Source organism: Thamnophis elegans, chromosome 7, assembly GCF_009769535.1.
Source record: "Thamnophis elegans isolate rThaEle1 chromosome 7, rThaEle1.pri, whole genome shotgun sequence".
Classification (NCBI taxonomy): Eukaryota; Metazoa; Chordata; class Lepidosauria; order Squamata; family Colubridae; genus Thamnophis; species Thamnophis elegans.
This window is the reverse complement of record NC_045547.1, coordinates 17,906,942-17,931,752: the sequence shown is the minus strand read 5'-3', so window position 1 is coordinate 17,931,752 and position 24,811 is coordinate 17,906,942. Positions and strand designations below refer to the sequence as shown.

Below are 24,811 nucleotides of genomic sequence, written 5' to 3'. Positions count from 1 at the left end.
TCCAGTGTGCGCATGCACAGCCAGACGAAGGGAAAAGCTAAAGAACAGGAGTCAACTTGGGAGTAAGGCCACAGGTGAACGATGAATGGCCCCTCCCTCCCAGAGGAAATAAAAGAGGAGCGAAAGGGGAGTGGAGTTTGCAGGAGACAATTAGTTTGCTTTATTGGTTAGTGACTCTCCGAGACTCCTTGCCAGGTTTTGCAGATATCAGCCTGTCAGCTCTCCAAGCCAGATAAGGTCTGTGACGGTGAATCCTCCCTTCAAAGATTTTTCTGGATGTGGATGAGCAGAATTCACAATAAATAAAAGGGGATTTTGTCGGGACAAGGAGTTTGCTTCATGCTCTTGGGAAGCCTCGGTCAGAGCAATCTCTCTTGCAAGTTTTCTAGAAAGGTTGGGTTAGCATCCATGAAAGCCTTTGGTTTAGGTAGGAATTGAGCTCAATTCAGACTCAGCAACAGATATTCCATCATTTTTTGTCCTACCAAGAGGTGATAAAATCTTCCAGTTATTAAATCCAGAAGCCAATGTTTGGGCGGATGTGCATTGCAGTAATGGTGAACATGACATGCATGTCAATGGTGACATGCCACGATGGATGACACGTCAGCATTCACTAACATTGGACAACAAATCTCAAAAGTATGCCCCCATTCATATGTGATGCCTTTGGAAGTTGCGTAAGATGGCCGTGCTCTCACACAGCCTCTGAAAATTGGGCAAGAAGACTTGCTTTCCTGTGATTTTTGGAGGCTGCCAAGGCCGCAGAAGAGCATTCTCTAAAGCTGCTTCAAGAACAAAGGCCTCGTGCGACCCAGAGCTTCTGTACTGACCCGTCTCCCAAACACAACAAGCCCTCTGTAGTTAAATCAATGATTCTTTTATTAGGAGTGCCAGCAGCCCCGACAAAAAGTCTCCCTCTCTCTCATAGTAGGCTAACAAGTCTGTCTGGCAGGGAGATGAATAGGTGTCTGCCACACCTATTCATCTCTGTCCCCTGCCTTTTATCTCCAGAGCTAGGGTGGGGCTTCACTAAGAGTGGTGGCTCTTCTGTCCCAAGGATCCGCCCATAGATTTCCACTGCTCTCCTCTCCTGCGCATCTGTGCATCAGACACTGGACCCAGCTGTTCCTCCTCTTCCTCATCAGCCACCTCCAGACCTGGGGGCTGTTGACTCTCCATCTGAGGGCTGATGGATGGCCCAGGCTCCGCCTCTGTCTCTCTCTCTCTGACAGCTCCATTCTCCCTTCCCCCTCGTAGCTTTCCGGTTGGCTTGATGCTGGCCCTGCCTCCCACGCCGTCTCCTCATCTGATTCGGCTGTTGGAGGAGCTGGTGGCCGATAGGCCACAACAGCCTCCTTGGGCAGGCCATAGGGGCCTGTCCATAGAAAGGGAGCACTGCTTGAAGGTAAACAGCACACAGCAGATCCTGGGGAATCAGACACATGATTAAAGGAATGTACAATTAGTTCTCTTTTATTCAGAAGTGGTGTGTGTGCTTGTGTGAGATGCATCAGCAGAGTCAGATTAGGCATTTAAAATTTTTTTGATACACTGAGTCCAAAAGATTCGTCAACACTGGACTAGTAGAAACTGCTGGGCCATTCTGAAATGTGTTGTTTAGAAAATAATCTGAATAGACCAGGCTAGCGTACGCGGTGGCTCAGTGGCTAAAATGCTGAACTTGTTGATCAGAAAGGTTGGCAGTTTGGCGGTTCGAATCCCTAGCGCCGCATAACAGAATGAGCTCCCATTACTTGTCCCAGCTTCTGCCAACCTAGCAGTTCGAAAGCATGTAAAAATGCAAGTAGAAAAATAGGGAACCATCTTTGGTGGGAAGGTAACAGCATTCCATGCGCCTTTGGCGTTTAGTCATGCCGGCCACATGACCACGCAGACGTCTTTGGACAGCGCTGGCTCTTTGGCTTTAAAACGGAGATGAGCACTGCCCCCTAGAGTTGGGAATGACTAGCACGTAGGTGCGAGGGGAACCTTTACCTTCACCTTTACTAGTGCATGGCAAAAATGTTTCTGAGCATAACTTTTCTCTTTTCACTCTTTAGGTTAACTGGAATGGATAGTGATGATGACGATGATGATCTACAGGAAGAGCATGTTGCAAAGGCAAGTTGCAAGGGGTATATGTCTCCTCCTGCAACTGCTTTGCAGAACCATCCATGGGAATTACCAGTAAACTGTTCGGGCACCTCCTTTCCCCCTTTCCACAGCCTGCCAATTTTCCTTTATTGGTTTTAATCATTCCCTATTTCTTTCAGTTAAAATTAGCACCTTGTTCCACCTTGTTCCATTTTCAAACATATTTGTCAACTCCTTTCCATTAATTAATTAGGAAAGAAAGACCACGAGACTCCATGTGTGGAAATCAAGTGTACTTTTACTAATTAAGAATGATTAAAGGCAAAGCGTAGCGAAGTCTGATTATTTAGGCGCGAAAGCGATGGATATATAGAATAGCCCATTCCCCACCCCTTGGCATCATAGTCCCAGTCCAATCATAATTCTTTCAAGTGTCAGGTGTGAGATAACTTCAAAAGGCATCACGAAGATGGAATGTCGGTGCCGTTAGTCCTGGCGGGAAACACCCACGCATGCGTAGTCCGATCAGTCGGTGAACTCCAGAACCTTCCTCCAGCACAATGAGTAACCCCTCCCAAATACCATGCCCTCCCTCCCCGTTTCATGGCAGCTGAAGCGACAGCAAAGCAGAAGCTGACATCATTGTTAAATCAGGGATAGCCAATCTTTTTAAAAAGAATCCCCGAAGGAGCCTAATATCACGCTGCCAATATTTGCTTGGCAGAATATGGAATTAAGTGATTCAATATTTGTAATTGTCTTTTCCCACCATTTAAATGGTATATCAGTTGTCAAAACAGGTATTGTCTGGAACAAAAATATCATTCTAGGCAAGATGTTCATTTTTATCACAAAAATACTCCTAGCAATGACAATTTAGTTTTCTCCATCCTAACATGTCTTTTTAAACCTCATTCCATGTCTTAGCTTAATTATTTTGAAATAACATACAGTTCATATTTGTCAGAATGATACCCAAATAATAATTTACTTCTCAAAACCCCTTTTCTTCATTAATTCTCTTTCATCTATTTTAATACTTTTGTTAATATCTCCATCTTTTGTTTGCTGAACTTAAAACCTGCTAATGAACCAAATTCTTTTAGTTTTCCCATTAATGTTTCAAATCCCTTCCAAGGATCTCCCAAAAGCAAACACCAAGTTATCTGCAAGAGCCTTTAATTTGTAAGTTTATTTTAAAATCTTTACTCCAACAATCCTCTCATCTTGTAATCTCTATTCAGTATTTCAAGGATCAAAATAAGAGGAGATGGTGGACAAGAAACAACAGATTCTGTGCTGCTGTAACTACCAAGCTCCCTCAATAGCCATCCAGCATTCTGACAGGGGATTCTGGGAGTTGAAGTCCACACACGTTAAAGTTGTCAAGGTTGAGAAACATTGCTCTTTACGAATAGGATTCTGATATCTTCTCCGTCTCTTTTGCAGATTTATTATTGCAGCCGGACACATTCCCAGCTGGCTCAATTTATCCATGAAGTTCAAAAGAGCCCTTTTAGTAAGGAGACGCGTCTGGTGTCTTTGGGCTCAAGACAGGTAGGTATATTTCTCAAAGGAATAGAATGGAATGGAAGACTTTATTTGGCCAAGAGTGATTAGACCCGTCATGGCGAACCTATGACACGTGTGCCATAGATACAGAGCCCTCTGCAGGGACCTCTGTCTCCTGCTAGCCAGCTGGTTTTCGGGTCTCTGCCATGCAAGTTGGGGGGGCGCATGCGGGAGACACACGTGCATGTGCGGGGGAGTTCTGTGTGCATGTGCTGGGAGTTGCACAGGCATGGAAGGTGGGAGCGGGAGGGTGGTGCTCCCCCCACTGTCCGTTTTTGGTCCCAGAAGGCTGCAGGGAAGCCTCATAGGGTGTGGGGGTGTGTGGCGCGTGACCTAAGCGGCCTGTTTTTGGTCCCAGAGGTTGCTAGGAGGCCTACTAGGCCCAAAGTGGGACGCAGGGGGGTGCTGTCATGCAGCCGCACGCTAACTTTCGGCACGCGATGACAAAAAGGTTAGCCAACATTAGATTAGACGCACAAGAATTTGTCTCTGGTACAGAAACTGTCGATCAGTGGTGGAATTCAGCCAGCTCGCACCTATTCGGGAGAACCGGTTGTTAACTTTCTGAGCAGTTCGGAGAACCGGTTGCTGGAAGAAATCTCATTTTGTTTTTTCCACCACTTTACAAGGCTAATCCTGTAAGGAAGGCAGGAGGGAAACATTCTGGTGCTGTTTCTAGCCTAATCTTTATTGCCCTGCTTACAGAAACTGCCTCCTTATGACATTGTAACAGCCCATTGACCTGAGTGACGTTAAGTTGGCCACACGGTCACATGACCACTGAGCCACGCCTACCCAGCTGGTGATTAGGGCAGAGAACCCGTTGTTAAATTATTTGAATCCCACCACTGCTGTCGATGTACATGCAAAGCAACAGAATAATAACTATAATAACAACAATACTAATAATAAAAGGGGGAGTAAAGAATTCTGACAACCATAACTTAGGAAAACTGCCACCAAAATGAAGAAGTTTGTGTTTAGTTCCCCTGTGTCGCCTCACATCATTTTTATTCCCACACAGTGTACTTTCCCTCTTACCAGTCTGTGGTATGAGGTGGGAATGCATAAAAGGCAGAAGGCCAATGCTTGACTAAGTGATGAAAGGGGAGATAAAAAGGACTCAGTGTGGCTTTGCTTTGATAGTCCTCTGGCATTCTAAAATGCCAACTAAAAGAATAGTTTTAAAAGTAATTCCAGGAACCTGAATTCAATGTAAGTATTCCGTAGCCAAACAATGCATCTTACTAGCAGCCTTGGAGACCATGCATTATTTTCATTGTGAATTCGTATATTTGTGAATCTTTACAGCTTGTTTGGTTGCTGAAAGAAATTTGCATTGTTTTCTCCTTACCTAACTGTGATACTGAAGGGAACACAATGAACTCTCCCTCCCTCCCTCCCTCCCTCCCTCTTTCTTTCTTTCTTCCTTTCTTTCTTTCTTTCTTTCTTTCTTTCTTTCTTTCTTTCTTTCTTTCTTTCTTTCTTTCATTCATTCATTCATTCATTCATTCATTCACTTATTATTTGTACAATAACCAAAGGTGGCAGACATATGCACCCTTTTCTACTATTTGTCCCACAACAACTCTGTAAGGCGGGTTGTGTTGTGAGAGTCCAGAGTCATCTTGATCATTTTCCTTCCTATAGCAGGACTTAAACTCATGGTTTCCCATTTTCTAACCCAGTGGCGTAAACCAGGGGTTCCCCAACCCCTGAGCTGCGGCGTACTTACTGGGCCATGAGCCATTTGGGACCAGGCTGCAGAAGTGACTGTTCTGACCTAGGTTCCACCAAATCATGAAACACACTCTTTATCCCCCCCAAAAAACCCTTTTTATTTGGCTAAACTGAATTCATGGCATTGACATCCAGTAAAGTCCCAGCAAACAGTCTTTCAAAGGTGAATTGCAAACACAGACCTTATCAGTCCTTGGATAGTTGCCAGACCGATAGCTTCCTGGTGCAATGCTGCACAATGAAATACTTGGCAAGGAGTCTCTGTGGGGCACGGACTAAGATAAGCAAATCTTCCGACTAAGAAATGAATTAATTGTCTCCTGCAAACACCACACCCCTTTTGCTCCTATTTATTTCCTATGGGAGTGGCCATTCAATATCCACTTGTTACTTTACTTCCAAGTTGACCCCTGTTCCTTAGTTGTTCCCTTCTCCTGACAGTTCTGCGCATGTGCACATCGGCAACAGGCGCCAGCTGTTGTTCTGCCCTACTGATCTCTGACTCCGAAGGCAGCTAATAACTGTTGGACGGCCCAGGCCCCATCTTTGCCTCCGACACAGAGCACTCCTTGGAGCCTTCCCCAGACTCGAGGACTGGTCCATGTTCCTCCCCAACCTCCTCACTGTCTGAGTCTGCTGCCAGCTCTGCTGGCGGGCCGCAGCAGTGATGGGCAAGCGTGCATGCATATGCATCCCCATTTGTGCGAGTGGGCGAGCACCAGTGGTGGGTTGCAGGCGGTACGACCCGGTACGGGCGTACCGGAGCCTACCCGGAGCACTGGGTACCGTTCCGGTGCTCCGGAGGGCCCATCCGCCTGCCCGAGCTCCTTACCTGTCCTTTAAAGCCTTTGGGCTTCCGTGCACATGCACGGTGCATACAGCGCCTGCATGATGCTCCGCCGAGTAGCTGGAGCGTTGCGGAGGCTTGCAGAAGCGTTGCTGGCAGGTATGACGTGTGTGCGCACACTGCGCGCGTCCATGTGGGCGACCGTTCCGGTTGGAACGGGATCCGGAACCCACCACTGGCGAGCATGTGCAAATAGAACAGCACATGCACGTGCTGGCCACTCCTGCGGAACCATTCCTTCTTCCCTCCTCCATCCCAAGCCCTCAAAGCCGGAAAGGCTGGGGAACTCTGCCTTAATCCCTAGACCAGGGGTGCCGAAACTTGGAAACGTTAAGACTTGTGAACTTCAACTCCTAGGGAATTCTGGGAGTTGAAGTCCACAAGTCTTAAAAGTTTCCAAGTTTCGACACCCCTGCCCTAAACCAAAAAACTTTAATAACTGGTTTAATAATTGACCTCTGCACCTGTCAATTTATTTTAGAACTTATGTGTGAACGAGGAAGTCCGCTGCCTGGGACCTGTCCAGCTCATCAATGATCGTTGTCTGGAGATGCAGAAGAATAAACGTATGTCGAGGGGTCCTGATGGAGCCATGTAATTACTTTACTGAAGCCAAGTCAGTGGAGGCTGTGTGTGTTAAAGTGATGGTGGCGACAATCCGCAACCAGAGGGAACTAAAGCATACTTTTTAGAGACAATCCTTGACTTATGACTGTAATGGAGCCTGCCAATTGCAATCATAAGTTGTCATGGTCGTAAAATGGGTCATCCTATATGACCGACCAGTTTTACGATGTTTTTTTTTCTGCAGCAGCGGTTCAGCAATCGGTCAAAACTTTGGAACCAGGTCATAAACATCTTGGGTGGGGTCCGTCGTAACTTTGTTGACTACCTTTACAGGAAGTCCTCAACTTACAACAGTTCCTTTAGTGGCTTTTCAACGTTACAACAGCACTGGAAAAAGTGACTTAGAACCGTTTTTCACACTTACAACCTTTGTAGCATCCCCATGATCCTGTGATCAAAATTCAGATGCTTGGCAACTGATTCATATTTATGACCGTTGCTGTGTCCCAAGGTCACGTGATCCCTTTTTTCAGCCTTCTTTTTTTAAAAGTTTTTTTATTTTTCCTTTCAAATTCATTCTTAAATATACATTCTTATAATTGTTATTTAACATTTGTCAATTCATATCATTTTTCTGCCTGTATATTTACATTTTCATACTTTCTTATTTCCCCTCCCCCCTGATTTAATAATGTGTCGTCTGATTTATTTGTTTTCTGCTTTGTTCCTTTCTCTTTCTATTTGTATCTTTTTTCAAGGCAATCATAAAATCGCCCCCATGTCCTGTAGTACAGTGATTCCTCTTTGTCCTTTATTCTCAACGTCAACCTATTCGTTTCTGCACAATCCAATATCTTCTTTATTATCTCTCCTTCCGATGCCTTTTTGTCTGCTTTCCAGTTTCCAGTACAGTTCTAGCTGCTGTTATTATTTGTACAATCTTTTTTCAGCCTTCTGAAAGCAAAGTCAACGGGGAAGCCAGATTCACTTAACAACCGGGTTACTAACTTATCAACTGCAGTGGTTCGCTTAACAACTGCAGCAAGAAAGTTGCAAAATGGGCCAAAATTCACCTAACAAATGTTTCATTGAGCAAGAGAAATTTGGAGCTCAATTGTGGTCATATGTTGAGGACTACCTGTAGTCTGGATTGCTCCTATTCAGCATTCCAACCAGCTAAGAGCCTCGGTGGCACAGTAGTTAGAGTGCAGTACTGCAGGCTACTTTTGCTGACTACTGGCTGCCTGCAATTTAGTAGTTCAAATCTCTCCAGGCTCACAGTTGACTCAGCCTTCCATCCTTTCGCGGCGGGTCAAATGAGGAGCCAGATTGTTGAGGGCAAGAGGCTGACTCTGTAAAACCGCTTAGAGAGGGCTGTAAAGCACTATGAAGCGGTATATACTGTATTTTTTGGAGTATAAGACACACCAAGATTTTGAAGAGGCAAATTAAAAAAAAGTTTTTGCACTCTGCAAGCCTCTCAAAAATGGCCTGTTTTTCGTGAAAACGGGCCCATTTTTTGTCACAAAAATGGCATGAATAGCCTTTAGGAGGCTTGTAAAGTGCTCCTGGGGGATGGGGGGCAAAAATGAGCAAAAAACAGCCTGATTTTTGGTCATTTCTGCCCTCCCCAGCCCCCCAGGAGCACTCTGGAAGCCTAAAGGCTGTGCATGACCATTTTGGTGAAGGGGGCAGGGTTTCGGGAGGCCAAAAATGCTGTATTCAGTGTATAAGATGCACCTAGATTTTCACCCTCTTTTTTGAGGGAAAAAGGTCCGTCTTATACTCCAAAAAATACGGTAAGTCTAAGTGCCACTGTTATTTTCCTATTTTGGAGTATTTCCTTTGTTTCTCTTTTCTTGGTTTTCTGTTTTTGTTTTTTTCAGCCCTGCAGTAAATATTCCATGCCATCCCCACAGGTGATGGGACAGATATGGGGTTTATCACAAGCTTTTTTCCTGGTAGTTTGCTAATGTTGGGATTCTTCTGTACCTGTGGGTTAGGTTTCCTTTCGTAAAGATGTGCAGACTGTTTGGTGCTTGGAATATTATGGGCGAACTGCGTTACATTAGAGTCCAAATGGAACTCACTGTAAGTAGTAGGAACCAGGAACCAGTCGGTGGATGCTTGGCTCCAAAGTGTGTAAAAGTTTCTCCAAAGTTCCTATTTAGATTATGAAAGCTGCTGTTTTCAATGTATTTAAAAATGCTCCTGAGTATAAAAACAGAGTCTTGCATTGAAAGGGATCTGTTTGGATGCAAAACTCTTCCCAAATAAATCCTTGGAACAGTCAATTTTGGTACTCAATACAGTAATTTCATGCTTGAAATGGAACGTTTTGTGCACCAACCAATTTGAATGGAAGCTTTTGTATGTCCTGAGGCACCGGTATTTGATCTCCTGCAATGTCCGGAGCACATGAAAATATTTTTTTAAATTAGTTTTTTTAAAATTAAAAGCCTCAAATCTCATGAGAAACCTTATGCAAGAACACCGTCCTTATGAGTCCTGTCTCACAATTTTAGCTTTTTTTTAGAGGTGAGGTGCCCTGATATTACCCTTCATATATAGAGAGTAATAATGATTGCATTATATTTAGCACTACTTCAAAGGCGATCACAGTGACGTGCTTTGACTTTGGTTTTTATCCTTACAATCATCTTCAGAAACTTGGCAACTGACTCATGTTGGTGACGATTGCAGTGTCCTGGGGTTGTTGTGGCCCGCCAGTGGCCAGCAGAGTTGGCAGCAGATTCGGGCAGTGAGGAAGTTGGGGAGGAACATGGGCTAGTCCTGGAGTCTGGGGAAGGCTCTGATGAGGGTTCTGCGTCGGAAGCATAGAGGAGGCCCACAGCTGTATGCCAGTTACCGGCTGCCTTCAGAGTCAGACATCAGTGAGGCAGACGAACAGCTGGAGCCTGTTCCCAGGGTGTTTTTAGTTTTTTTTAGTTTTATTAAACATTTATAGGCCGCCCTTTTCCCTGAGGGGACTCAGGGCGGCTTACAATAATAGGGGAGGGGAGTGCAGGACAAAACACAAAAAGAAAATGTGAGTAAAAATAATTAGCGGTAAAAACACAACATTCATTCAACATTCGGGAGGGGCGAGAGTAAAGTCTTATCCCCCGGATAAGTGTGCATGCACAAAGTTGCCAGACGAAGGGAACAGCTAAAGAACAGGGGTCGACTTGGGAGGAAGGCCACATGCGGAGGATGAATGGCCCCTCCCAGAGGAAATAAAAGAGGGGCGAAAGGGGAGTGAAGTTTGCAGGAGACAATTAGTTCGCTTAATTGGTACGTGACTGTCTGAGATTCCCTGCCAAGTTTTGCAGATATCGGCCTGTCAGCTCTCCAAGCCAGATAAGGTCTGTGACTGTAAATTCTCCCTTGAAAGACTTTGCTGGATGTGAATGAACAAAATTCACAATAAATTAATTAAATTAACAAACAAAATGGGAAGCCAGGTTCATTTAACAATGGTGTTGCTAGGAGCCGTGATGGTGCAGTGGTTAGAATGCAGTATTGCAGGCTCATTCTGCTTACTGGCTGCAGTTCGATTTTCACCAGGCTCAAGGTTGACTCAGCTTTCCATCCTTCCGAGGTGGGTAAACTGAGAACCCAGATTGTTGGGGGCAATAGGCTGACTCTGTAAACCGCTTAAAGAGGACTGTAAAGCACTGTGAAGTGGCCTATAAGTCTATTGCTACTAACTAACAATTGCACCCATTCATTTAACAACTGTGGCAAGAAAGGCCATAAACAGGGGCAAAATTCTCTTAACATCTGTCTCAGTTAGCAACAGAAAATTTGGGCTCAATTGTGGTCGCAAGTCGAAGACTTACCTCTACTGGGAAAAAGGACAAACAAATAAAAAAGTGTGCATGATATCACAGAAACATTCTGAAGCCTGAGTCAGGCTGATGGGATTTGTGGTGTAAAGCAGGGGTGTCGGACTCAAGGCCGGGGGGGCCAGATCTGGCCCCTTGGAGTGTGTAGATCTGGCCTGGGGGCCGCCCTGGAAACAGCAAAGGACCGGCCCGTGGCGCCTCTGTCCGTGAAAATGGAGCTCGGGAGGTTTGCAGGAGGCCAGCGCTGTTGGAAATGGAGCTCGGGGACCCGTTTTCGTTGGCAGAGTGCTGGGCCACCACAGGCGCCCCTGACGTCAAGCTGGCCACAAACCCCGCCCCTCCAAGGTCAAACACAACTCCGATACGGCCCTCAATGAAATAAAGTTTTATAGCCCCTGATATAAAGCATACAATATTTCATTTGGGAATAAAGGATGACCCCTGTACACCGGTCACCATGCTGTCTTAAACAATGTGCCGCATGGCTCTGAAAATGTTACCCTCTGTTGCTTTGCCTCCAGAAAAGAATACGGGAGCAGAGACGGCAGAGGGCAAGAAGAGGCGCGTGAGCCGAACAGCGTGTCCATTTCACTCCTATGAGCCTCTGCAGCTGCTTCGGGATGAAGTGCTGGTAGAAGTGAAAGATATAGAGCAGCTGGTTTCTCTGGGAAAAGAAATGAAGGCCTGCCCTTATTATGGAAGCCGATACGCCATCCCAGCTGCTCAGGTAGGCATTTGTGGATCTCCTCTTGAAGCTTTGCTGACGTCTGGAAACAGATGGCCTCCTTTCTTTCTGTGTAGTCTTGTATCCTTTCAGTAAATCACTTGGGGATGATTAGGCTGGTATTTTTTCATGCCTCAAAAGGTTCATCAACCTCTTTTGGCTCGGTTCCCCTCCCCCCCCCCCCAGTTTTCCTACTTTTTCTCTTCTTTTGTAAATATTCTGTCCTTGGGACTTTTTGCGTAGCCTTTGGGATCACCTGGGTGTCAGCATTCCTAGTATCATGTAGAATTAAATCAGAGTCCAAGGCAAAACAATCCTTTCGGTTCCAATTTAATAAAGCAGACATCTTAGGCACATCTGTGTTAATCCCAATATTGGAAATGACATAAGAATTCCACCCAGTTAAAAGTTCATGATCTTGTCCCCACACCCACAATCCATCACATGGTCCAATCTTCTTCCACGCTGGCATCCACACCCTGCTTCTTCCGGTCAGGTGTACTGGTGCCGAGACAAAGGATGACCTTGGCTTCTAGTAAAGAATGAAAACAATACATTCCACAATCTCACTGCTGTCTATTCCCCCCTCCCATCGACTATACTAATGAAACAGCATAATGAAATAAGAGAAAGTGTGGCAGGCCAAAATTCTAAAAAGAATATAATTGCAGGCCTGACACTGGGTTTGCTTTGAAGTCACACACAATAGGAATTCAAATGGATCCTCAATGTTTAAAGAGCAAACTTCATATTTGCAAGCCCAGCATGGGGTAGTGGTGAAAGTGGTGGATTATAAAACCGCTCCATGACTGAGATGGATAGTCCATAAGTATGATACAATATAAATATAAATATCACCTCAGCTTTTAATTTCATAAGGTTCTACTTTCATGGTTTTTTTATTGTGTTATTCCTTTACTAATTTTTTAAATCATTTTTCCCATTTTATTGTTAGAAGCTGCCCAGAGTAGCCCCTGGCAAGATGGGCTGCAAATAAATTTAATAGATGATCTAGATGATAGATAGATGTATGTATGGATGGATGAATTTAGATAGATATAGATGGATGGATAGACAGACAGACAGATAGATGATAGATGGATGGATAGATTATAGATGGAGATAGGTGGGTGGGTGGGTGGGTGGATTTAGATATATAGATTATAGATGGATTTAGATGGATGGATAGACAGACAGACAGACATAGATGATAGATGAATGGATAGATAGATTATAGATGGATTTAGATAGATAGGTAAGTAGGTAGGTAGGTAGGTAGGTAGGTGGGTGGGTGGGTGGATTTAGTTAGATTATAGATGGATTTAGTTGAATGGACAGACAGATAGATGGATAGATAGATTATAGATGGATGGATAGATTATAGATGGATTTAGATAGATAGATAGATAGATAGATAGATAGATAGATAGATAGATAGATAGATAGATAGATAGATAGATGATAGATAGATAAATTCAAAATGATCGTTTGCTAAGAAATAGAGTGATTTTGAACCTGTGATTATTTTCCAGGTTAGCCTACTTTGTAGACTTGGAACAATATATACCTGTTTGAACTCCTAGAAAAATAGTGAAATATAAAATCTAACAAATAAGATTATGTATGAATGTATGTATGTATATGGACTTCCTATTGAACGAATGCTTCCGTCCGTCGCACAGATGGTGGTGCTGCCATACCAAATGCTTCTGCATGAAGCTACCCGAAGAGCATCTGGGATCCAGCTGAAGGATCAGGTAGTGATAATTGATGAAGCACACAATCTGATCGATACCATTGCTTCCATCTACAGCACTCAGGTGACCGGCTCGCAGGTGAGTCAGGCCTGAGGGCCCCTCTGCTCCTACCTGCAGCTTCCTTGTGGTCTCTTTGCCCAATGCCAAAAGTCAGGCTTTGGTAAGAGACTGTAAATTACTCCCAGTCTCTGAGATGGATGTCCCTGAATATTGGTTAACATAAACCTGGCATTCCACAAGCAATTCCATCAAAAGAAACATTGACCTACAACCAGCCTACGAACCCCTCGGGATTCAAATCAAGCACACAGCCAACCAACCCACGCAACCCCTTCCCCCAACCAGCACTTCTCCTCCCAATGACCCTCACTTGATGTGATCTCCCCATCGCCTCACCTGATGCAACCCACACCTGACCCATTACAAGACGCTCACCTGATGTGACCTTCCCATCACAAGACCTACCGTATTTTTCGGAGTATAAGACGCACCAAGGTTTTGAAGAGGCAAATTAAAAAAAGGTTTTGCACTCTGCAAACCTCCCCAAAACGGCCCATTTTTCGTGAAAACGGGCCCGTTTTGTTTCCAAAAAAAAGGTATGAATAGCCTCTAGGGGGCTTGCAGAGTGCTCCTGGGGGGGGGTGCCCTCCCAATGAGCAAAAAACAGCCCGTGTTTTGCGAAAACGGGGCAATTTTTTGTCAAAAAAATTGCACGCATAGCCTTTAGGAGGCTTGTAGAGTACTCCTGGGGCTTGCGGGGGGAAATTGAGCAAAAAATGAGCCGTTTTTCACTCATTTCTGCCTTCCCCAGCCCTCAGGAGCTCTCTGAAAGCCTCCATAAGGCTCTGCAAAGCTGTTTTGGTGAAGGGGGCGGAGTTTCATGAGGCAAAAAATGCTGAATTCATTGTATAAGATGCACCCAGATTTTCAGCCTCTTTTCTGAGGGAAAAAAGTGTGTCTTATAATCTGAACAATACGGTATCTGTTCTGACCTTGGTTTCTGGAGAAAGCATAAATCACAATCTTAGTCCCAAAAACCCTCTTTTATATATATGGCTGCAAATTATGGTCATTAACAATCTGCAAGGTTTCACAAAGTCTGTGAAGGTCTCCGCAGATGTCTGCTCAAGTTGCCACAGTCTTTCAGGGGAATGTTTATAAACACCCATCTTATCTCCCTGGGAATGCTGCCAGAGACCTAAATGCCAAATGCAGCGCAAGGCCAAACTTAGCACAGAGTCAAACATAACTTTTCAAAACGTGAACCAACCAGATGAACTAATTGCTTCCTGCAAAAGCTCATTTCCCGTTCGCTCCCCCTCTACGTCTTATGGGCGGGGCCAATCATCTCCAAGCCTTACTCCCTGTTTTCTTAATTGTTCTTGCCTTCTGGCAGCTCTGCGCATGCGCCCACTGGGAACATACTCCCGCTGTTCTTCTGCCTCACTGATGTCAGGCTCCGGAGGCAACAAATAACTACCAGATGGCCTTGGTCCCCTCTCTGCCTCTGATGCAGAGCCCTCGCCGGAGCCTTCCCCAGACTCCGAGATTGGCCCATGTTTCTCCCCAACCTCCTCACTGTCCGAATCTGCTGCCAGTTCTGCTGGTTGCTGGCGGGCCACAGCACCATCAAAAGACTCTCGCTTGATGCAACCTATACCTGACCCATCACAAGACCCTCATCTGACGTGACTTCCCCATTATAAGACCTACTTGACCACACCAAGCCCTTATAAACAGAAGAACACTGACACTGATATCCCCTTTAAACGCCACTGAAGATGTTACCTAGCCTGGTAATGAAACGTTTGGAAACCAACCCACAAGCTAAGAGAACGAACCTCCACCCTTACTGGTTAACATAACAGCCAGAGGGAATTACGTTACTACATGTCTTGTTTGTGGGCTTCTCAGAAGCCTTTTGGATTCAATGATGGCATTGTTAAATATGCACAAAAATATGATTAGCAGTGAAATGATAAAATTAAACAATTGGTGATTAGATAATAACAGAATATACTTAAATGTAAGTGTGTATTAATAGTAGAATCTCACGGATTGGCGGATTGGAAAGAACATGAATAGATGTTCTTTAAATGTTTAAAAGAGTTGTGATTGGTACTGGAAGTGTATATTGTGACATTGAATAATGAAAGAATGGATGAAATTTTAACATAAATAGATGTGAAGAGCTAAATAAGGGAAATATGAATAATAAAACAGGTCAAAGATGGGAAATAGAAACTTAGAATAGAGCTGGAAGGGACCTTGGAGGTCTTCTAGTCCAGCCCCCTGCTCAAGCAGGAGACTCTATAGCACTTCAGATAAATGGCTGTCTAGTCTCTTTTTCAACATCTCCAGTGATGGAACACCCACGATTTCTGGGGGCAAGTAGTTCCACTGGTTAATTGTCCTCACTGTTAGGAAGTTTCCCCTTACATCTTTGAATATTATAGTGATATGGGGGAAAAAAAGAGTGAAAATAGAGATAGAAATAAGGGGGGAATAATAGAGAGCGTGTATGTATGTATGTATGTATGTATGTATGTATGTATGTATGTATGTATGTATGTATATGTATATACATACATATATATACACACATACACATACATACATACATTAAGATATATGAAAGAAGGAGAGGGAGGTTTAGAAACTGAAGGGCGGTAGTAAAAGGTATGAGTAATAATATTATGTCTATTTGTCTTGAAATGTATGATACCCAGGTATCGCACCCTTCACGCACTGATATGTATAAATAGTATAAAATAAAAAACTTGATGGGAAAAAAAAGAAGCCTTTTGGGCAAAATGATGCTGGTCAGGATAGGCCTCAATATTGTCTTGTGTTTTATATCCATTTTAGCTCTGCCACGCCCACTCCCAGCTCCTTCAATACATGGAACGATACAGGTGAGTGTTTGCAACTCAAGGTCCTGATTTGTGGAAATGTGAGTCTGTCCGTCTATCCATCCAAATCCATCTATAATCTATCTACCTAAATCTATCTATCTACCTAAATCTATCTATCAGTCCGTCCATCCATCCATCTATCCATCCAAATCCATCTATAATCTGTCTGTCTGTCTGTCTTTATCTATCATCTATCTATCTATCTATCTATCTATCTATCTATCTATCTATCTATCTATCTATCTATCATCATCTAAATCTCTCAATCAATCAATCTATCTATCATCTAAATCTATCTATCATCTCTATCATCTATCTATCATCTAAATCAATCTATCATCTAAATCTATCTCTATCTGTCCGTCTGTCTGTCCGTCTGTCTATCATCTATCTATCTATCTATCTATCTATCTATCTATCTATCTATCTATCTATCTATCATCATTTAAATCTATCATCTCTATCATCTATCTATCATCTAAATCTATCTCTATCTGTCTGTCTGTCTGTCCGTCCGTCTATCTATCTATCTATCTATCTATCTATCTATCTATCTATCAATCATTTAAATCTATCTATCTATCTATCATCATTTAAATCTATCATCTCTATCATCTAAATCTATCATCTATCTATCTATCTATCTATCTATCTATCTCTATCTATCTATCATCTATCTATCTATCTATCTATCTATCTATCTATCTATCTATCATTTAAATCTATCATCTCTATCATCTATCTATCTATCATCTAAATCTATCATCTATCTATCTATCTATCTATCTATCTATCTATCTATCTATCTATCTATCTATCTATCTATCTATCTATCTATCTATCTATCATTTAAATCTATCATCTCTATCATCTATCTATCATCTAAATCTATCATTTATCTATCTATCTCTATCTATCTATCTATCATCTATCTATCTATCTATCTATCTATCTATCTATCTATCTATCTATCTATCTATCTATCTATCATTTAAATCTATCTATCTATATCTATCTATCTATCATTTAAATCTATCATCTCTATCATCTATCTATCTATCAATCAATCAATCATCTAAATCTATCTGTCTGTCTGTCTTTCTTTCTGTCCATCCATCCATCCAATTATCTAAATCCATCTACAATGGCAAATTGAGGTTTGCTACAAACTGCCTGGCGATTTTTAACTTTCCACTCTTAGAGGGAGAGGAGGAGAAGCACACCTAGCAAGTAGTTTTATGGTTGAGATTGGACCTTCACAACATACAGGTAGTCCTTGACTTATGACCGTAATGGAGCAGGCCCATCCTGGTTGTAACTCAAGATAGTCATAAAATGGCTCAGCCTCAAGACTGACCTAATTTTACGACCTTCAGTGTGGCAATCATGTAGTGACTGTAACAGTCACTAAACTAATCCACAGTTGGCTATGGGCCAATTTTGCAGAAAACTGTAAGTAATTGCTGGTTGTTTTTTTTTTTTTTTTTTGCCAAAATGGTAATAAAATATAGTCATGTGACTGCAGGATGTTGCTAATGGCAGTATTTGATTGGATCTTTGGAACTAGGTCGTAAGTTCCCCCATGAAGTTTTATTATAGCTTTGAATGGTTTTTAAGCAGCCAGTCTTAAATGGAGGACTACCTATATAGGCTAGAAACATAAAATGCAGGTGGTCCTCATCTTACAACCTTTCATTTTGCGACCATTCAAAGTTACAAGGCACTGAAAAAAGCAACTTATAACTGTATTTCACATTTATGACCATTGCAGTATTCCCATGCTCAAGTGATTAAAATTCAGATGCATGGGAAGCTGACTCGTGTTTATGACGGTTGCAGTGTCTCGGAATCACGTGATCCCCTTTTGCGACCTGCTGACACAAGCAAAGTCAATGGGGAAGGCAGATTCACTTAACAATGGTGTTACTAACCGAACAACTGAAGTGATTCACTTAACAACCGTGGCAAGAAAGGTTGCAAAATGGGCCAAAAGTCACTTAATAACTGTTTCACTTAGCCACAGAAATTTTGGGCCGGATTAGGGTTGTAAATTGAGGACTGCCTGTATCCATACATCCATAAATATAGCCCATGGCTCCATATAGCTTGCAAAACAGCCTTGTGCAGTCTGTCGTTTTCTGAAAACCGAACAAAATCCATTCCCACAACATGACTGCTGCCACCTACCGTATTTTTCAGAGTATAAGATGCACCAGAGTATAAGACGCACCAAGATTTTGAAGAGGTAAATTAAAAAAAAAGTTTTTGTACTCTGCAGACCTCCCACCCCTCTGCACACCTCATTTTTTTGTGAAAAACAGGGCATGCAGAGTTTGAGAGGTGTGCAAAGTGCTGCCGGGGGCAAAAACAAACAAAAAATGATCCGTTTTTTGCAAAAATGGGCCCATTTTGTGCCAAAAAATGGGCACGCATAGCCTTTAGGAGGCTTGTAGAGTGCTCCGGGGGGGGGGGGGGACAGACAAAAAATGACCTGTTTTTCACTCATTTTTGCCCTCCCCAACCCCCAGGAGCACTTTGCAGGTCTCCCAAACCCTCTGCACGCCCATTTTTGTGAAGGGGGTGGGGTTTCGGGAGGCCAAAAATGCTGTATTCAGTGTATAAGATGCACCCACATTTTCACCCTTTTTTGAGGGGGGGAGGGAAAGGTGCGTCTTATACTCCCCAAAATATGGTAGTTTTTCACAGCCACCTCGGCCCTAAAAACATGCTTGCCAAGGCCTTCCAGTGCCTCCAGGTCTCACCAACACTACCAGCGCCAGCTGCTGCCATACCACCAGCTACTGTTTGGCATGCCAGTTATTCCTTTGTGACCCATCATTATTTTTAAGGTCTCCATGTGTCTCATTCCCGTCCATTGAGTTGTGTAGCTCTGGTCTAGACAATGGGGAAGTTCTGATGCAAAGCTTATCTTCTTGGATCTTTCATAGCAGAAAGAAGATTACTGATGCTTTGGGGAAAGAAACTGTATGGCGGGGTCACCAACCTTTCAGACCTCAGCGACCACTAAATTCATAATCTTAAATCCACTAATATTTATCTGCCTAATAACTGGGTGGGTGTGGCTAGGTGATCGTGTGACTGGGTGGGCGTGGCCAACATGATGTCACTCACGTCGAGGGACGCCTTGCCAGCCTCTACTCACCACTCCTCGCCTCCCCACCCGGCCTCCTTAGGGCCCCAAGAGGAAGCAGTTGCTGGAGCTAATGAGACCATGACCCAGCCACCATGAAAAACAGCTGGCTCAGTTCAAATTGGATCTGGCCGAGGAGGAAGAGGCTCAGCAGAAGCACCTCACTAAGGACTACGAGCATAGGCTTTCCTAGCAGAGGGAAGACCTGTGGGAGTTCAAGGCCAGGTAGCGGCGCCTGGCGGCTCAGTGGGCTGAGATGGTCAGACAGTTCCAGGCCATGATGCAGTCCCACTGGAACAAGGCCCTCCGGCTCTTCACCACCAGTGGCATTTTCCTCCAGCCTTTGCCCAAAGCCCCACACCAGGAGGATGAAGCAGACCCCAAGTCAGAATTACTGTCCCCCTCCAACCCGCACAAAAAGACCCCGAGACTCTCTGCAGCAACACAAACGTTCATTGCATGTATACGGCCCAGGGGTCGTAGTTTGAGGACCCCTGATTTAGTGCAATATAAAAAATGCAATTTTTTTTTTTTTTGCAGACTACCAAAATTCTCTTATGGTGGTCCACGGACTAGCAGTTGGTGACTGCTGCTCTATGGGCAAAGATACTGAAATTCCAACCATTTTGGTATATGGCTATATATGTTTTTTGTCCCTCATCATTCATGTTACTCACTCCATGGGCCTTCCCAGTTATATTCGTAAGCTCAGCCTGGTTGTCTTGCATTGTGTTACCCTTGTGCCCTCATATCAGTAGTGGGTTGCTGTGGGTATGGCTCGGTATGGCCGTACTGGTAGTGACCTGGAGCAGCTGAGAGCTCATTTGGTCCACCTGCCTACCCGCTCGCACTCTATAACTGTATTTATGCCAAAAGGCACAGTGTGCGGTGCCTGCGTGAACCCTAACAAGGAGCTGGTTGTCGCAGGGGCAGTGGATTGCGCATGCATGCGCAGCGCACGTCAGGCGTGTGTATGAACAGATCACGATCAGTGTACTGGTAGCGACGGTAAGAGCATCCCACCACTGACTCATATATCATCTGGTCTCTTTTTAGGAAACGCTTGAAGGCCAAGAATTTGATGTACATTAAACAGATTTTGTTTTTGCTGGAGAAGTTTGTGGCTGTCCTAGGAGGTAAGAACAGAGTCCCGAGAATCATCTTTCCAATGCCGGCTACCGTCTGCAGGGGAATGTCCCATCAAGCTCCATGCCACTGTTTATATGGCCGACTTGCATCCAAGAATTTAACATTAATTAATTTGACATTATATGGACTGCAGGGATATCAGTTTGTCGTTAGGAAATCTCACAGATTTCTCGAAAAATGAAACAAGCAACCCTGCTTCATCTCTTCCCCCCCCCCCCCCCCCGGCAATCATCCTTTGATCATTACCATCTTTAACTTCTCCGGCAAGTCTTTGTCTCCTTCCATTTTGCTCATCCCGAACAGAATAGATAGAAGCACAAAGCAAATGAAGGATGAAATTCTGATTTTAAGCAATGCTGTAATGGAATTACTGCATGCCTTCTGATGCCTGTTTTTCCTCAGGTGTATACTTGTGCTCTGGATAGATGCTTTATAATTGCATTAGTGTTGAATATTTACAGATCTTTGCTACCAGCTTAATGTACTCAAAGTCTAAATTGCTTGTTTTAATTTTTTTTAAATGCATGTACCAATGCAATAAATGTAATTACAAGCAAATTGGAAACTATTTGAAGTGTAAGTTTGAATTAACATAGCAGAAAAAGAATACTTCTCTCTTAGGGGATGACGTTATGTTAAAAAAAAGAGAGAGACTAAAATGTAAAAAGCCATCCCCGTGGTTGTATATTTGCTTGCTGGTCAGAAACCTACAGTTGATTTCTGCTATGTATTCTTTGACTGGATTCATATCACTTGCTTAATTAAGTCAGTTAAAAATCTAGTGGTTCATTTTTACAAGTGCTATGTTTCCCCCCCCCCCAAACTTATTCTTATGACTTTGGCAACTGACTCATATTTATGTGCCACTGAGTGGAAACTAATCAAGGAGAGAAGCAACTTAGAACTGAGGAGGAATTTCCTGACGGTTAGAACAATTAATCAGTGGAACAACTTGCCTCCAGAAGTTGTGAATGCCCCAACACTGGAAGTCTTTAAGAAGATGTTGGATAGCCATTTGTCTGAAATGATATAGGATTTCCTGCCTAGGCAGGGGGTTGGACTAGAAGACCTCCAAGGTCCCTTCCAACTCTGCTATTGTATTTGTAATTGTATTTATCCTGGAGTCATGTGATCCTCTTTTGCAACCTTCTGACTAGCAAAGTCAATGAGGAAGTCGGATTCACTTAACAACCGTATTACTTGCTTAATACCTGTATTGATTCACTTACCAAATGTCAGCCGTGAAATCCTCTGAAGTCTGCTATCAGTTCGGTCAGTTTTCTACCGAGTACTCGCTTTGCATGTATGTGCGCCTGAGGCACGCCCGCACATCCCTAAAAAAGGAACATTTTGAATGTCTGCAAAGATGAGTACAACAGCGGGAGGGCGGAATCCACTGTGCCAGGCGATTTAGATTAGCTAGAAAGCAGGATATTGTCGGAAATACCGGTTCGCCTGAACTGATAGCATTTTTTACTACTGGTTCAGGCGAACCGATCCGAACCGGTAGCATTTCACCCCTGGCAAAAATGGGGCAAAACTTACTTTACAGCTGTCTCACTTAGCAACAGACATTTGGGGCTCAGATGTGGTTACAAGTCGAGAACTAATGGTACATGGTTCACCGACAAATGCGCGCTCGACAAAAGTGCGCTGACAAAACCGCGGGGAGAAAAGCGCAAGTTCGAAATCGTGCCGACGAATGAGCACAGAAGGGCGCCGACAACAGCGCGCCAACAGAAGCGCGCTCTAAACCTAATCCTAAAGTTAACCCTAACCTAACGCTAAACCTAACCCTAAACCTAACCCTAAACCTAACCCTAACCTAACCCTAAACCTAACCCTGAACCTAACCCTAAACCTAACCCTAAACCTAAACGTAACCCTAACCCTTACCTTAACCGTAATGGCGCTTCTGTCGGCGACCTTTTGTCCACGTGCTTCTGTGCTCATTCGTCGGCGTGCTGTCGACATCACAGTTTTGTCGGACGCGCATTTGTCGGACGCGCATTTGTCGGACGCACATTTGTCAGGTCACGATAGTACACTGGTATTGTAGTTTAGCCCCTAGTGATATATTGTGTAGCCCATAGTGATATGTAGTTTAGCCTATAATTTCATAACCATTGCTGCTCTGCTTTTCTCCAGGAAATGTAAATCAGAATCCAAATACACAGAGCATACCAGAAGGAGGTAAGTGGTGCGTGCGACTCCAGAAAGTGTGTAAATTGTCATGATTTGGCCAATGTGGGGTTTAAGAAGATAATTGCCACCAATCTGAAAAATCTTGTTTTTATCTGGTGTAAGCAAACCAGATTTTTTTAAATTGCCTTTCCCCACTTTCTCTCTAAGGGGTGCAGCTGAAATCCATCAATGACTTTCTGTTCCAGTGTCAAGTTGACAACATCAATCTCTTCAAGGTAAAGAACTGCACTAAAGTTTAGAATTTGGTAGGGAGCCAAAACTTAGAGCCCTCCAAAGAGGTGTTTCCTTTTTCCTTTTACACCCTGATCAGATTTTGCCTGTATTAATTCTTTATTAATAGCTAAGACATACTTATATCGACAGGCAAAAAAATCATAGCGTTGGAACCAAGGACATCTTTAGAAAATAATTTGGAAAAAGCAATTTGTCCATTGTGTGAATCCAGCACTTACGGCTGTTGATTATCCCATTTTCTCTTTTTCTCAGGCTGCAGTACGAATCTGAGAAATGTTCACTTCCATTAAAACCTCACTCTTACTCTTGAAGAAACCTCAACATTTATTTAGGCTGGTTTATAAGGGAGGCGGTGGCTCAGTGGCTAAGACGCTGAGCTTGTCGATCAGAAAGGCCGGCAGTTCAGCGGTTTGAATCCCTAGCGCCGCGTAACAGAATGAGCTCCTGTTACTTGTCCCAGCTTCTGCCAACCAATTAAAAAATGCAAGTAGAAAAATAGGGACCACCTTTGGTGGGAAGGTAACTTCTCTGTGCGCCTTCAGTGTTTAGTCATGCCGGCCACATGAGCACGGAGACGTCTTCGGACAGCGCTGGCTCTTCGGCGTTGTAACGGAGATGAACACCATCCCCTAGAGTCGGGAACGACTAACACACATGTACGGGGGAACCTTTACCTTTATTTTTATAAGACTGAAAAGAGATAGTAATACCGATGCTAATGAATAGCAGAATTGCTCTGGACCTGCTTGAGTTTGGCAGCAAATGTGTTACTTTCCATGCACACCCAAACACACATGTCATGCATATAATATGGATTGTAGAATATTCAACTGGGCTGAGTCTAGTTGCACTACAGGCCTTGAATGGTTGCGGTGGCTTGAAAGCTGCCAGTTTACAGTGAGATGCCTGTCAACCAGACAGCTTGGATAGAAAGGGAAGAGAAAGGTTAAGCAAAAGGATGCAAGGAAGATGGTCCTTTGAGTAACCTTTAGGAGTTTCTGTAAGGAGTCATGAAGGGGCTCCAGGACAACTGAAGACTCTGCTTCTACAAGGTGTGGATTGAACAATAAATTGTGATAATCTGGCAAAGAAGGTTAAAACTGGAGATAACCTGTTAAGACAACGAGGAAACTTTTAATGTGCCTGTTCTCTTTTTTCAACAGGTTCAGCGTTACTGTGAGAAAAGTTGCATCAGCAAAAAGGTAAGTGCATCAACAGAGTACAATAAAATTCTGGTTCCGTGTCCTTTGGGTGCCTTGTGGGGGTCTGTTTTCAGGAATTTTCCATGGGTTATGGGAACATAAGTTGCCTTAGATTGAGTCAGATCAATCTGGTTAGCTATTTCCTCCGCAGAGATGCAAGAATAAACCGTGTGGGGACTTGTGAACAGTTGGGGTAAGGCTCCCCAAAATTTCAATAGATGTTACCTTACTGTAACTTTTCTTGAGTGGAAGGGAACGTTGATTAAATCTATGGGAGGAAAATAATTATATTATGATTGAATTGAAAGGTAAACTAAATGTATTGAATTAAATCAAATTTACAGCGTACAGATAGTCCTCAACATGCCACCACATTGGAGACCAAGGTTTATGTTGTTAAGCAAGACGTTGATTAAGTTTTGCTCATTTTATGACCTTTCTTGCCACAGTTGTTAACTGAATCGGCCTTCTCCGTTGACTTTGCTTGTCGGAAGGTCAGAAAAGGTGATCAGAAAAGCAGAAGTAGCCTGCGTCACCGAGACTTTCCTAAGAATGGAAATGGTCATAAGTCTCTTTTTTCAGTGGCATTGCAATTTTGAATGGTCACTAAATGAGTGGTTGTAAGTTGAGGACTACCTGTGCGGCCATTTATAAACCAGCCGAGTCTCTTCATAGTTTCTGGGGTGTGTCTGTTGGTCTCCCTTGGGAAGACAGATTGTCTGAATGTTTTCCTCTTTTCTGCCTTTGCAGGGTTATGATTAGCAAACAGGGAAAAGCTTACAGACAACAATATTTAAAACAAT

General features: G+C 43.5%; 1 protein-coding gene across 1 annotated transcript in view; it reads left to right on the top strand.

The window, feature by feature from the left end:
* The window catches only part of DDX11 (DEAD/H-box helicase 11), a 49,460-nt gene that overhangs the window by 4,218 nt on the left and 20,431 nt on the right, over positions 1-24,811 (top strand). Inside the window, exons 6-15 of the mRNA XM_032221529.1 lie at positions 2,064-2,124; positions 3,547-3,654; positions 6,738-6,822; positions 11,193-11,398; positions 13,078-13,230; positions 16,021-16,067; positions 20,275-20,354; positions 22,516-22,560; positions 22,720-22,787; positions 23,970-24,008. Coding sequence (XP_032077420.1) covers positions 2,064-2,124; positions 3,547-3,654; positions 6,738-6,822; positions 11,193-11,398; positions 13,078-13,230; positions 16,021-16,067; positions 20,275-20,354; positions 22,516-22,560; positions 22,720-22,787; positions 23,970-24,008 — 892 coding nt within the window. The remainder of the gene's footprint in view (positions 1-2,063; positions 2,125-3,546; positions 3,655-6,737; positions 6,823-11,192; positions 11,399-13,077; positions 13,231-16,020; positions 16,068-20,274; positions 20,355-22,515; positions 22,561-22,719; positions 22,788-23,969; positions 24,009-24,811) is intronic.